Source organism: Protobothrops mucrosquamatus, unplaced genomic scaffold, assembly GCF_001527695.2.
Source record: "Protobothrops mucrosquamatus isolate PMUCROS unplaced genomic scaffold, P.Mucros_1.0 scaffold_141, whole genome shotgun sequence".
Classification (NCBI taxonomy): Eukaryota; Metazoa; Chordata; class Lepidosauria; order Squamata; family Viperidae; genus Protobothrops; species Protobothrops mucrosquamatus.
In genome coordinates, this window is record NW_015386217.1 from 991748 (window position 1) to 1007832 (window position 16085).

Genomic DNA, 16085 nt, shown 5'->3' on the forward strand with positions numbered 1-16085 from the left:
TATTTCCACATGAGCATCATATTGCTTTAAAAATGTATCCAAGATTACCATTTACACTGAATTATCTTTTGTACCTGACATAATTTATTAATATTTTTGAATTAGATACACGTCATTCAGCTCTGACCATTCAATCATCACCAGTGTTTCTACTGTAAATTCTGATCTGACCTAAACAACAATTTTAGCTATTTAATGAATAGATCTCTCTATAATTTAATTTTGAATATAACAAATACTGGTAACCTTAACTTCTATATATAAATACTGAAATTCCTGGCTAAATTCACGTATTTGTAATTTGGACATTATTACACTGGACTTTAGAACACAATTTTACAGGTTTCTGCTGTACTCTACAAATCCAATGAAGCTATTCATATTTCCATTATCTTATGATATTTAGGCCCTGGAATTCATTTGAGAAAATAAGATTGAGAAGATATTGGACATGAGATCTAGATTTTCTGAATGTGCAGGTATATCTGCAAGAGGAAGGATACCATCAATGAAGCTATAAAGAAATAGCCTAGATAAGCGTCACTAAACTATTGAGAGTATTTGAATAAAACTAACAGCACTCTAAAAGTCATCAATTCATAAATGTGTGATTCAAAACTTATGTTTCTATATATTTATGCAAAAATAACATTTCAAATAAAGCCAGAAAAGTTAACAGAATAGAAATTTATTCCAAGTTTGACTGGTGAGATATAGGTGTTGTCGATAAACCTAGCCATCATAGGAAATGATGGAACATTTTGTAACACTTGAAATTCAAGCAAAAGTTTACAGAAATCAGGTACAAAGTACCCTTTAGGCACTTCAGGAATATTAAAAATGTCTGAGTTAAATATTCTTCATTAACAGAACAGAGGCATTAAGGTAGACATGGATCGATTCAAATACAGTAAAGGCATCATTCAATCAATGGAACTTTTATCATAACCTATAAAGAAAGAAAAAACAATTTATTTTACTTCAGAAGCATTTAATCCAAAAGTCAAACAATAATAAGATTTTCTGATAGAAAGCTTCTAATATTCAAGACACTGCAACAGTTCCAAGTAAAGTTTTACTTTAACATGCAAAACTTTACTTTAAAGTTTTATTTTAATATGCAGTATCATTTGGGTGTTGAAATACTAGTTTTTGCTTCAATATAATTGCTACTCCTTCGTGAAACTGTGATAAATGCAGCAATATATGAATATTAATTAACAGTCAGATTACATTCTTTTTTAAAAGGAGCCATTTAAAATGAAAACTGAACCTAGAGGAAGAATATTAGTTTTGACTAATAAGGCTGAGAGCCTAGCTAATTCCAAATTTTTGTTGACATTTTCGTACTTCCAAATCAAAGTTATTTGGCAAGAGTAAATTCACCATAACAAATATGACAAAGATCATTGCTTCATCATGTAAGGTATCTCTTTGCAAGGCACAGTATGATCGCTGACGTTTATGAACTACTAAAATTTTAAATAGGAAATAAACCTACACCCCCAATCCTGAGTCATCACCCAAATTCATTCCATGTCTGATTTGAAAACGCTAACACTTTGTCTCAAGGGGGGGGGAACCAGATAATTAAAAGCATAACATCACTCATCAGCTTGTTTCCAACAGAGCAAATGATAGATATTTGGGGAAATCAAAGTTCTGGAAGTAAAAGGCAAAGAAGCTTTCTAAACTGAACTGGTTATAGCAGAAATCAGATTCATGGTTTGGTATAATGCTTTCTATAATCATATTTGTGTGGCAAACTTCACCATTCCACACTCAAAACCATTTCTGCTCAAATGATCAACAATATTATCCAGCCCCCAGATTCCCTACAGAAGTACTCCCTAACTTCTGGACCTGAAAAACCTGCTCATATCCCATACAGTGCACTTAAACTCCAAGTGGTATGGCTGCATTTCTATTCTGTTTCGTATTTAAAATGCAAATAAAATGAATATTGTAGTCTTGCCAGTAGCAATGAACAAAAGTACTTGTGAATTAACAACTTATGATGGCTTAGAAAGGGGACTGATTTGCCTGTTTGGCTTAGACAATTAGTATAATTACATTGGGTTGTCTGTTTTTTGAAGTTCTCATTGATAACTATGTAGGTATAGTAAAAGTCTTCTATGTCAATATGAAGTTTAGAATTCAGTTTACACAGATATTGCCAATAATAAAAAGGACCCATGCTATTAATAGTTTTCAGTAATGTAAAAGAAAATATCCATTATTTTTCATATGAAAATAATATTAAGGAATAATTGGAGAAAAATTAAATTTTAAAAAAATGACCATAACTAAATTCTCTACATGGAAATCTCTTTTATTGTGGTTTTGAAACAGGTACAAAACAATATTTTGGTTGAGACCATGAGCTGCACATAAATATCAATCTCAGTTTATATTATACAGTCACTATGTTCATACAGCACACTATATTAAGGTAATCTGTCAACAGATCTAAAGAGAAACTGTTCTATATGTTGACCAGAATGCCAATTCCAGTTCCATTAGTCCTTTCCTTGGCCTTCTATAATTAACCTTCTATCACTGGACTATTATCCAACCTCTTTTAATCAGTGACCAACCAAATTCCAGTTTCTAAGTCTGATGAACTGCAATCAAACTCTAGAAGCTGAGTCTGAAAAGCTAAGTGTTTTCTCTTACACAATAATGTTGTTAAGAAAGTTTTATGATTATATTTTTTTCAGCAAAGTGAGTTGGTTTCATCTTATGCAATAACTATCCTAACTTGGCAAGATTATTGCTTTGAGCTCCCAGTTTTATGTTCTGTCATCTCAGATATGCTGCACACATACACTAAAGTAATCACAAAACTATATAATAATAATGATGGAACAGGGAGAACAATATTCACTACATGAACAAAAAGAGATATATAAATATAGTAAAAAAACAAGAAGAATAAAATGGCATTTACCTAGCTCATATACTGCCATAGAAAAAGATGTAATTGTTAAGGCCAGTGTTCCTTCAGATACAGGATTGTGTCACTTTTTAACTGTGGTCCAAAGAGTGGGTTCAACTGAGCCAGAATGGCAATTAGCCAGCTGCAAAATAAGAGCAGATTTATTAAAGAATTGGCTAATAAAGAATATTGACAAGGCAGAAATAGAATAAGTCTAGCATCTACACAAATACTAATAGAACTATAGTTTCAAAAGAAAAGGACTATAATAGTCTTAGGATTTCCTTAGAAGTCCAGGATATATTTCTTAGAAAATGCTTTTTTTCATTTCAAGGAATGGATAATCCTATCAATTATCCTTTTGTTTATACTTTTCTGAAAAGGGATAAAATGTTATATAATATAAACTAAAGATATATCATGTTTAACATCCCAATAACTTTCCCCTACCAAATTCCCAAGTTTTAGATTTTGAATTATGTTTTTGTAGCCAAATGACTTCATCGCACACGCATGGAAAAAACTGCTGAAGTACAAGGAAAAGTACAAGAAAAAAAGGGGGGGGAGTCTTTCCTCCCTTGCTCCTGAAAACAGGCAATAAGTATCCCAAGCAGCCACAGGAATGCTGAGGAAAAAAATGGAAAAGGAGAACATCAGAGGAATTTGAAAGGAATACCACCGAGAAGGGCAAAGTTGGCAAGAGGACTATAAACTGCAATATTTTGTTGCAGACCTCTTTAGTATACATATTAATCTGAACTATAAGTTATCTTGTATTTTGTTTTCTAAGTAAATGTGTCCTGCTTTGAGAATACATATTTACTTTCCTTTAGAGACTTTTTGCTGAAAATGGAAAAAAATGAAGAGAGTTTGGGATGATTACAAAGATTTGTAGAAGGAAACTAAGTAATATGAGAGGGTGGAAATGGTAATTACCATGTCTATAATGTTACAAATATGATCAGAATTTGCTTTTTTAAGTATCTTTCCTTTATAGATTTCTTCCTGAGAATGGAAAAGAATTAAATGATTTTGGGACTGATTACAAAGGTTTGTTTATGGAAAGAAGAAAACTACGATATGTAATATGAGAAGATGGAGATGGTAATGATCATGTCTATACCTGCTACAAAGATGATCAGAGTTTGCTTTTTTAAAGATATTTTTCTTTTTTGTTATTCTTTACTTTTTCTTTTACCTTTCTTTTTATAGTTCTATGTTTCTGTAGTTTTTTAAAAAATCTTTGTAAAATCTTCCTTTAATAAAATTTAAAAAAAAAGAGATATATCTGTATGCCACCTTACTGCTGGTGACTTTTTTGCCTTGGACACAAGAAAAAAACATAAGAGAAAAGTTAATTATTTTTATCATGCATCTCTTGCAAAGAAAAAGCTTATACTCACGTATTTTAATAATGTTATGCAAAATTGCTCTTAAGCTTTTGAAATCCCAGCAGTATATTACAATATACATGACTTTCCTTCTCAAAGCAATGGTCACATTAACCAAACAGAAGTCATAGTTAAGACACAAACATTTTTCACAATGGAAAACACAGAGGAAAATGCAGCACATTTGTTTTTGAATCACTCAATTTAACAATTCAGATTTGAAAATGGACTTTAAAATCTTTAAAATTACTGCTGAACTAATGTTCAGTATACAAAACACTTTGTGAACACAATGGCACATCTAACTGCTATTTCTAGAATGCTTTTGAAGGAGGAGAAACAGCAAAGCAGCTTTGTAATGGGAGCTGCTATAAATGCAGAGAGCTTTGGCAGTCATGGAAAATTCCACACAAACCTGGATGCTTGGACCAGGAAATAAAATACTGATCAGATGGGGGATAAAACAACAGCATCCACAGACAGAGATACAAAATTAACTCTTTAGATTTTGTTAACCAACTTCTCCCTCTAATTTTAGATATATGTTAAACAGTAAACAAAAATGAGTCTAAACCTTTAAAAGAAAATATAGGACCTTAAGAAACGTTAGCATTTTACTTATTTTACTGCTACCTGTACAAGATAGTCAACAGGGACTGCAGGATAGACAGCTGCATTACAGATATCTTTACCAACATCAAATTAGTAGGACCTCTAGTAGCACAATATTATATGTGATCCTTTCTAGGAAAAAAAAACTCATAATTTCTTATCTTCTTTCCATATAACGTGCAAGTACCACTGCAAATATTTACTTATGGCTGCCTAAGTCAGTATTTCTATCAATTTATATTTCAAAAAATTGAAACTTCTGAAGTCCTTCAGAAGTTGTGGATAAAGTGTTTTCTACAGGGTATGGTCTCTGCTCTTACCGATATTTATTTCCTGTCATGTGCAGCAACAAAAGCTTGGAATGCATTCTATAGTCTATACTTAGTTCACAAACACAGGGATTTAGTTCCTGGCCACAGTTAATTATAATTCCTCATTCCAACCAACTGTGGAATGTACTCTTTGAAACTAACAGAGATTCGATGACAAAAATGTGGGAAATGTTTCCAAAAATTGATTATTTTGAAAAAGAAAATGCATTCCTAGCTTACAAAAGAGAACGGGGTTGGGGTAGGGAAATGAATAAATATAAACAGACTCTTTTTGTTGTACTGAATACTGAGTTTTTACAAAGCAGAATAGTATTACTCAAGACTTTTGGAAAAGCATACGCACAAAAACACAAATATGCTGCACAGTGCACCTATTATGAATTCCGCATTGAAATACCATGGCTAATAAACAGTTTTCTATCTTATTCAGGGGCAAGTTACCCAGTTTCCAAATTACCCTGGATTTCTCACAGCCCTTTTGGGCAAGAGTTTAATGACTGCAACAGCCACTACACAGGACAAACAGGCAGAATATTGTCAAAATGCATCCATGAACATCAATTAGCAGACAGAAGATACGATGAAAACTCTTTAATTTCACAATATTTGGACACAGACTTAACCATCGTTTCAAATGGGAAACTGTGACCATCCCAGACCAAGCCAAGTCCAAAAAATTTCTAGAAGCCTGGCACTCTGAAAAATTAGCCATCAATAGACACACAAGCATAAAGAATATCTATATACTGTGCAAAAGAAATCATAAGCCAAAAAGAGAACAAAAAATCCCAAACACCTCCCCACTAGCAATCAGCACCCAAATAAATACAGATCAATTCCAAGATTAACATCAAACCAACAATCTAAATAAACAATACCCCAATCAAGGAACTCTCAAACAAGCCAACAGTAAACAGCCCAACCAAAGAAACTCTAAGACCGCCCCCACCAACACTGACAGGGCGGGCCACTAGTATATAAACCAATAGCAAATAGCACCCCTTACTAGCACTGATGATATTGCCTAGTTTGGGTAATGAAACATCTGCAAGAAAACAACCAAGCTCAGAGAGCACCAGGGACTCTTTAAGAGTTAGTTTAAAATCTTCTGAACATGGAAGACAATATAAATTGAAAAATAGATTTAGTCACTGGACACAAGAAAAACGGATTCACGCAGCAAACAGAGCAATTCCAGACAATGTCAGTACTGTCTTTTGCAGATTTCATGTGAGTTCACTTCAGTATATTCCAATAGTCTTTCATTGCCCAGAGTATAAAGAAAAGAGGAAGAACTCATTGTGTCAGTTATGCCGTGTTAAGGCTTTGCTTCCATTAACAAGATAAACAGTTTTACCAGTCTCAAAAATCAGTTGCTGGAATATTGCATATAAACTAAAAGCAAGAATTTGTTATGAATATCTGATTTATTATTTTGATATAAAATAGAAGTCTTAAAGACAAACATCAGAAGGAGATAAAGTTGAGCCCTTGACAGCAAAATAGCTGCTTAACATTTCACTCATCCATCTATTGCAAGGATAAGTTTTGAAATAATTAGTTATAGCTGCAACAATAGAGACCCCATTAGTACAGTAACAGTGACATTCAAAGCTGTTGTTTGAATACTGCATTTTTGATTGGAAGCAAAAACATTAGGATTATTAAGTTAAGAAAAGTCATGTATTCATTATGAACTATAGTTAGCATGCAGAAATACTGGGAAAGGGGAAATCTGCTACAATCATCTTCTAATGCTATCTGCTAAAACTGAATAACATAATGGGAAACTGGATAGAAAGTGAGCTTAATTATGCAGCTGGCAAGCTGAAGCAGGAAATGCAGTTAGAAAGACATAAAATTATTGCATGACCATTATATTTCAACTCTTAAGCAGCTCTTCACCCTAAGCTTTATACTAAGGTATGTTTACATGCTTTATTAATAATAGAATAATCAAAGAAGATTTAAACTGAGCATCTCATCCCTTACTATCACTTGCTAGAAAGAACTTCCACTCACAGTTGTGCTGCAATTCTTCAATTCACACAACTTAAATAAACATATATACACTGCGATGCTATTTATGTAAGATGCTTAAGTGTAACATGGTTGTTTAGAAGTATCAGGAAAATTAAAAGAAATGAACAGTCAAGGATAATAACTATCCTTTTATTCTCTGATAAATAAAAATGCTAATTAAAAAGTTCTTGAAGGTATACCCCCCAAGCTAGCCAAGCTTTGACTTTCCTGGTTGCTTCCCAAGTATTAAGTCCAACACTGCTTAGTATTTTGGGGATCAATGAAAATCAGCTAGTGCTCCCATCTGCTATGATGACTTCTATTTATAAAATTATAAAGTATAAAATTAATGTAGAGAACACACTGATAAAATGAAAAAAAAAAACAGGTGACGTGGGAAAAAAGAGAAGAGCTTTAATCGGAAAAACCTCAGAATGTTTTCCATCAATGTAATTTCTCCTTTTTTACTATTAAAGTCTTAGTTCTATTTGTTAATTGTCTTTAATAATAGTTGTTTATACCTGTTTTAAATATTTGTTGTGGTTTGCTGCCTAGAATCTCATTTGTGAGATGGGCAGCTATATACATTTGCTAAATAAATACAATAAATACATTACTTCTTTAGCCAAGTAACCCAATCTGCAGAATCACTATATAATAGGGTATTGTTTTGTAGATCTTGAAATTTCTCAACAGATAGCACAATTACCATATGCTGAAAAATTCTGCTCAAAGCTCTTGGCACTGAGATGTTTTAGGTGAAAGGTTACACATGGTTGGATATAAAAGGTTCCATTCATAGCATTTTGAAGTTTTACTTTAAATAAATAGAAACAAGCTGCTGCCTGTCAATATCAATAATATCAGTTGGATATATCAATAGTCTTGAGTCACCATGGAAGGCTGCAAGGGGTGGGTAACTAACAAAAATGCCTTGTGATAATACAATACACACCCTGTGATTTATGTACTTGCACGCAATATTGGAATCAAATTATGAATAGTGAGAGGGTTGTGCCATGATGCATGTTTTATCAATTTGATATCATTGTGGTTTAAAGCAGATACTTGTGCTCAGTATAATATAAAGCAGGGGTGTGAAATTGCTGGCCTGCGGGCCGGATACGTCATGCCGAAACTGTGCCCACCCCATTGCCAGCAATGGAAAAAGTCGCGATATGTCACGACACGTCACGTGACATGGCAAGTTTGACACCCCTGATATAAAGACACCTTTTTCCATTCATGGATCTTCTTGGTTCACCACTTACTACAGTCAAGTTCAAATAACAGACCTGGCTTCAGATGTTTTTGATGAGGGGCAGGATAACTGAATACTCTCACTGACATATTAGGCACTGCCATTGTTGCAGATAAGTAATTTTTGGGGGAAATTAAATGAGGGTGGGTGGTCATTTTCCCCTCATACAAAGTTATTCCATATTGGCATTCTACCAGCTCAAGAATGCAGTAGCTCCTTCCTTCCAATGGATAAGCTACTGGGTAAATTAACTTGCAAGCAAGAAGGGAGACTGACAATCACAGGAATCTCGTAGTCACTAGTTCAACTGGTTAGGTGCTAAAAGGAAGAAGGAAAGATATTACCTTTGGTGACTACCAAGGTATGTGGGTGTAAGCTATGCTAAATTCACACTTATCTTCTGAAACTTACATTTCCAATGTGTTTCCAAGTTTATTAACCTCTAATTTATGCCCGACACAATCTCTCAACACTGTGAAAAATTCTTTCCAAAGTACTTTATGGATGGCTGTATCCAAAATATTATCTAATAGATTGGAAGCCAAGAACGTAGGATAATATAACTTCCTTATTTTGCTAACAGGCTAGCCTAAAAGAAAAAATGTATAAAAATGGCTAATTATTACTATAGGTGTATGTTATGCGAATATGGATGTAAGTAGGTCTGGAAGTCTCCTAACTACTTCAAATATGGGGGGAGGGCGACGATTCTTCAGACATTAATCTACAATTGTTAAGAGCCAATGATAAGGAATACAGGGACTTTCATTCAATGCAACATTAAAACAAAGAGAAATCACAATGCAGAGCATTTTTAAAAGTCATCAGGGTCATAGCTTCATATTTATGAGTCTTTGGGTTTGTTGAACCATAAATAAGTACAACATGTGTACAAAAAACAAGTTACGTAGCACTTCTGTCTTCTAGGCCACTTCAAGCTACAGTAAACTAAATCTTGTTTAGGAATAAACAATGTGACTCACAGTTTATAAAGACAAGATGAAGACCAATGGTTAGAGAAAACTTGCTATACACAATGATATTTCAGATTAGTAGCTTGTTTTTTCTGTTTTCATTATCACAGTATTCAGGAATATTATTTCTGCAACTATTCAGAGAATTTAAAGAATAGCAGAAGATATAGCTTATTAAAATGCACAGATTGTTGCAAAGGATTTAACACCATAAAACAAAAACGCACTTAGCCTTCATTCCTGTACAGAATTCTACTAAAATAGTTTAACTTAATAAAAATAATAAGTAGAAACAATACTAAAGTAGGAAATATTAAAAGATGAACAAGTTGCATAGATATATATTTCCCACCAATGTTATGCTGTCTTTTTATGACTAAAACACTGAATGACAAAAAATACATGTCTGAACACTTACAGATCAATCCTATATGTCAGTGATGGCGAACCTTTTAGAGACTGAGTGCCCAAACTGCAACCCAAAACCCACTTATCACCGGGTGCCAGGTGGGCATGGCCCACTGGGTGGGCGTGGCTGTGGTGGTCATGGCAGACTGGGTGGGTGTGGCCAAGGTGGGCGTGGTCACCTTGATGTTGCTCGTGGGGAGGGACGCCTGTGGGGGCCGGGCAGGAGATCCAGGGGGTCTCTGGCAGGTGGGAAAATGGGCAGGAGGCTCGTCCTGAAGGGTGAGGCAAGGCGAGGCAGGGCGAGGGTACCATTGTCAGAGGGCAAGGCGAGGCAGGGACGGGGCGGCTGCTGCCTGATACCATCGGCCCCGCACACAGAGGCCAGCGAGCGCATGGGAGCTGACAGTGTCCATCAGCAGCCACAGCCCGCCAGTCCCTCGACCGGCGCACTCTGGGGCTCCGCAGCCTGCCGCCAGCAGTTCAGAGAAGCTGCCTCTGAGCTGGACAGCTGAGGAGGCAATGCAGTGAGTTGTGCCCGGGAAAAGGAGAGCATGCGAGGCCAGGAGGGACAGGGGGGGAGAGAAACCAGCTGTGCTGGGATGCATCCGGCCACATGGGACTTCGGCGAGTTAGCAGGTGGCTGGTTGAAGAGGGATGGTTGCCATCTCTGGGGCATGGTGCGCGTGCCCACAGAGAGGGCTCTGAGTGCTGCCTCTGGCATGCGTGCCATAGGTTCGCCACCACTGCTATATGTCATGTACATATTTTCTTGCATTATCCACTATGATGCAAGTCTTCCCATTCCACAATCAAGACACTAAACTCAAAATATGTTGTAGTTACAGCATAGATTTTTACCACATATGGAATGAAACATTAGTACTTACAACAGGTAGCAGCACACAGCAGTTATCACCAGCATTGTATTAATAACACTGTGGAAAGAAGAAAGATGGCTAATAAACTGGAAGTTGTATTTACAAGCTGGCGTTAGAAAAAAAAGGGAAAAAGGTATTTTTCTACTCTTATTATACACAAGTTAGAGATACTGATATAATCATTACATAATAATTTTCCAAAGTGTTCCTAAATGTTAAAATATGTAGGGTACTGTAGATTAAATTAGGTTATTGTAGAGTAAGTCAGTACTATATTCGCAGTTCAGAGTAAACAAAAGCCATGTTTACGGTAAATTTACAATAAGAGTGAATCATTAGGATACAGCCAACTTGTATGAAATGTAAAATGAAAGTGTAAAGCTTTTCTTTCCAAACTCTCTAATCCACATCATTGGGATAGAATGGGAAATTTGTTCCACCAGTAGTTTCCATTCTGCTGCCAGGAACTTTTGGATCCACAACTCAATCTTTCAGCCGTGTTTTCAAAGAATGAAATGCCACCATTCCAAATTTGGGATTCATTCCTCTTCTGCCTCTACTCCTTATTCTAATTTTTTTTTAAAAAAGTACCTTTCATATACTGTATGCATAGTCACCATGAGAAGCTAAAGGCATCCATAGCCTATGGCTGATAAATTCTCAGGAACTATAGCAGGTAGATATATTTATCAGAGTTAGCTGCCTGACCTTCCCAACTAAAGTAAAATAAGTTACCCAAAATAATAAAATACTGCCCATTCATATAAGAATTTATATATACATTTTAAAAACATGCATTATTCAGACATTATCATATATAATCCCAGTGTCTAGAAATGTCTGGATAAGTCCTTGCAGTTTTACAATATTTCAGAAGTGCCTTCTCATTGCCTGTTTTCTGGGGCTGAGAGAGTGTGACTGGCCCAAGGCCACCCAGGCTTTGTGATTAAAATGGGACTAGAACTTATGGTTTCCCAGTTTCTAGCCTGATGTCTTATCCACTGCACCAAACTTGCTTTGGCTGTTGTTCCAGTAGTGTTAGTAAATCAGACAAAAAAAAATATCAAAGCTCCAATTACATAAAAAAGACTGCTTGTATAAGCCTAATGAATAAGACTTTGTTCAGAATAGAGGGCATCAAAATATGTCCTGAGAACCACCATTCATTTGGTCATTCTTTTCCCAGATTCATGAAGTTTATGCAAATATTATTCAACATCTGGCACTTGGACCTAAAAAATGTTTTTCTAAATAGAAGACAGTTGCAAAATCAGTATTTTCATTATAGGCCATAAATTATTTATGCAATTTTAAGGGGAAGCTATTCTTACCACAAAGATCGGAACCAAGCTCATTACTATTTGTGGGTTTTAACACAAGGAATTTAGTACTCTATATAAAGGCACCATGGCAATGGTAAGAACAATGTTTTCAGGGGGAAAAATTCTGTTTAAATTATACTCCCTATGAGGGAATGAAAATGAAATTTTGCAGATTTTCCATAAATAAAAGACCAGGGAACCACTAGTATGGCTAGTTATCCTTGCTTTCCTTTTTAAAAAAAATATATTTATCTTACTATTTCTGCCAAGCATGTATACAATCATTATCCTCACAATGAATTAGGTTACAGTTAGAACAGATGACAGTTGACTCAGCTAGAGAACTTAATTTCTATTCAAGACAAAAAGAAAACACTGTACACTGAACTAATTATTTTAATCTGTTAAGTATGATGACTGTTTTCAAGCGAATTTTATGAAGGTCAGGGCACTGATAGAGTTACAGAAATACAGCCATTTTGGAAGTTTATATATGTTCTGTACCAAAAAGAGAATAATATAAAGCAGAGTTCCCCAACGTTTCACAGAAATGGAATGTGCGTGTGCTGCTCATGCAAGTGAGGATGCACATGTGTGCACTTGCCGGCCGTTTCCACGGTCCAGTTGCAAACCCCTCATGGTCCAATAGTGGCCCGTGGCCCACAGGTTGGGGACCCCTGATATAAAGAACGGTTGTTGGAATTGGGTATATCTAGTTTAATGAAAAGAAGGACCAGGGGTGACATGATAGCAGTGTTCCAATATCTATGAGCAGCCACAAAGAAGAGGGAGTCAATCTATTCTCCAAAGTACCTGAAGGCAGGACAAGAAGCAATGGATGGAAACTAACCAAAGAGAGAAGCAACCTAGAACTAAGGAGAAACTTCCTGACAATTAATCAGTGGAACAACTTGCCTCCAGAAGTTTTTAAAAAGAAATTGGATAACCATTTATCTGAAATGGTGTATGATTTCCTGCCTGAGCAGGGGATTGGACTAGAAGATCTTCAAGGTCTCTTTCAACTCTGTTATTCTGTTATACTTTGGATCATTTTCTTAAATTCATTGTGTTATCTATTAATAAAATCTAGTCACACATAGAATTGATATGTTTATTAAAAGTGATCACAATATACCTATCTATGCTATGAAAGTCTGTTGTATGTGGCAATTTAGCATACAAAGACTCCTGTTCTACAAGTTCAAGGAAATAAAAAGCCACTTAAGAACAATGTAACTAAATCCAGTGCAACATATAAAGTGCAATTAAATAATCCCAAGACTTTCCTGTACCCCACAGACCAGCTCAGATATTCCTTGGAGAAGGCAAATCAGGACATTTACTCATCCCTTACTCAAACATCATTTTGAGAAGTACATCGGGTGTCCTTCAGAAACTGCAATTGGGTTAGAAGTATGCAACTCTATATTGTTTGATTTACACTACATTTCTGAACTGAAGTTATTGCAAAACACCCAAATAGTTTTGGGTCAGAATACTTCAGAACCTGTTTCTTTGAGAACTGACAAGGAGATCTTGCTCCAAATGCTATCTTCTTTTGAAATCCAACTGTAGAAATAGTAGAGTCTTCTTATCCAAAACAGCCTAATTTTGAAACTTCCTTTCTCAGAAGTCTGCCTTCTATTGGCAAAACTGCTTCCTAATTTGCACATCTATTTTGCTGTACTGCAAATGGGGCTCTTTTTCTGCTTAATTGTAGGGAGCAGCAATCTCTTACCTTCAAGATCCTTTGAACTACAACCTCTTCTGATACTACTACTAACAAAAACAACCATCAGAGTATTATGAGAATTAGAGTTCAAATCACCCTGGACACCGTTCAGTTTCCTTTTTTTTGTTCCATTCCTTCCATCCACCTCCACTTAGCAATTTAATAAAAAAAAAAAAAGCACTTTATAGATTTAAAATAGAATAAGCAAAAACGTAAAGCAATAACCACATTTTGATTTCATATCAGTGCTGTAAAAGTAATGAAATAATAATAATAATAATAATAATAATAATAATAATAATAATATAAAGGGAAGTTAGCTAAAATGCCATTAATATTCAATTATTGGTGTTTACAGAAGTGGGCTATAATGACAGAACTGGAACATCTGTCTCATGCCCCTTTGAGTAGGAACAGGAACTTAAATAAAAAGCTGTCTGAAAAAATAAACCGTCACAAGGCGCTGACAGGGCTGCCCCCCCCCTTTCCGGCCTGCCTCCCTCCCTGGAAGTTGATGTTCCAAGGAATGGTCTCGCGACACACAGGACACCCCCCCCCCAAGCCCAAGTAGTTTCGCCCGGAGGGTGGGGTGCCCTCCGGGAGGGGGGGGGTGTATCACGATGAAGAGGCAACCCTCAAACGCCAACCCGGGAAGGAGCAGGCGACCTGCCGGCAACATTGGGGGGGGGGAAGCGGGAAAAAAAGAGAAGGGAGCTGCGTTGCGGGGGTTCTCCGAGCAAGAGGCGCACCCGTCGTTTCTTGCACCGCAGCCCGTGGCAAGCGTTCTCGGGTAGGCAACCAGGCCAAAGCGGGGGAGGGGGAGGGCAGGGTCTTCGCCTCGCCTTCCTTCTCCACGGCGCGCCCCCCAGGTCTCCTTTTCCGGTCACTTACCCTCGGTTAGGGCCCTTGGGAACCAAAAACGGCAAAACTCCCCCGATCACCCCCCAGAAAACGCTCATGACGATGATGGGCACTAGTAGGCCGCCGTACGCCATAGCTGCCTCCTTCCACCGACTCCGGCTCTAACCAACGCGACGGCCGATTGACACCCCGTTTTTTGTAGCCGCGCCTGCCTCGGCCTCCTGGCCAATCAGAGCAGCCGTAGGGCGGGTCTGCGGAAGGCGTCCTTGGACGGGGTTCCCGTGCAAGGAGGGCCGGGTCTTTTCTCGTTGCTCTCGTGAAGAGCGCGGCTTTCTGGTCAGTAGCCTCAACCTGTTGCACAGCGAGGTCAGTAGGCCGAACGCCGAAGGTCGTTCTTTCCTCGAACGGCCCCGGTGGCCTGCAACTCGCCACCTAGCTTTGTGGCTCGCCTTACTCTCACGTGATCACGGCTGTATTATTTGTAGCTCTAGCTCAGTGTTTCTCAACCTTGACAATTTTAAGGCATGTGGACTTCAACTCCCAGAATTCCACAGCCAGCAATGCTGGCTGTGGAATTCTGGGAGTTGAAGTCCACATGCCTTAAAATTGTCAAGGTTGAGAAACACTGCCTATGCTATCTTAAGGTTTAACGCATTTCGCAGCGAAATACTTACTTTTGAAAATTAAGATTTATTTCTCCCCTTCATGTAAGAGTTGAAAAGAAAGCTACTCTTGTTTAAAGACTACTTCCCATTTCCCTTTCCATCTTACAACACGAACTGCAGCAAAATGAGCAGAAAAGGAAACTGGGAAGTGAGGTACTTAATCTGACCATGAAAAGTGGCAGAGATTTGATAGTGCATTTCACAGTAGTATCTACTACTCTAAGGCAATAGGCACAGATGAGCAGTGGGCAATGTTAAACAGAGGGGAGCTGGTTTGAAATTCAACTTTTAAAGCAGATCATCTGAATACAAGAGAGTTTGTACCTTAACCAATAAAGAACACAGGTCTGGGCAGCAATCTGTATTAATCTTCCATTCCCAGACCAGTTTGTAATTAGGATTTTAACAATAAAAATAACCCTGGAGTATCTCAGTATTTTCTCTGCTCACAAAACATTATAAAGGATGCTGTAGTTCAGGGGTGTCAAGCTGCCGACCTGCAGCCGGATACATCATAGCAAAAGCACGCCCACCCCATTGCCGGCAATGGAAAAAAAGTCACAATATGTCATGACCCTGCTGTAGTTAGATTTCTCCTTGTAGAAAAACTGTATCCCTACTAGCGAATTACTCTATCTTATTCATTTATGAACTAAGGACCTCAGGATGGTAACTCTCTAATTTCTTTG

The 16085-nt window shown here is 37.0% G+C and overlaps 1 protein-coding gene across 1 annotated transcript; it reads right to left on the reverse strand.

Annotated features, from left to right (window-relative positions):
* Positions 1 to 672: 672 nt before the first annotated feature.
* ATP6V0E1 (ATPase H+ transporting V0 subunit e1) lies at positions 673 to 14918 on the reverse strand. The gene is made up of 4 exons (XM_015818685.1): positions 14762 to 14918; positions 10826 to 10873; positions 2951 to 3080; positions 673 to 949 (listed from the first exon to the last, which is right to left on the reverse strand). Exons 1-3 carry the CDS (start codon positions 14863 to 14865, stop codon positions 2987 to 2989), a joined length of 246 nt encoding a protein of 81 aa, XP_015674171.1. The 5' UTR covers positions 14866 to 14918; the 3' UTR covers positions 673 to 949; positions 2951 to 2986.
* Positions 14919 to 16085: the final 1167 nt, after the last annotated feature.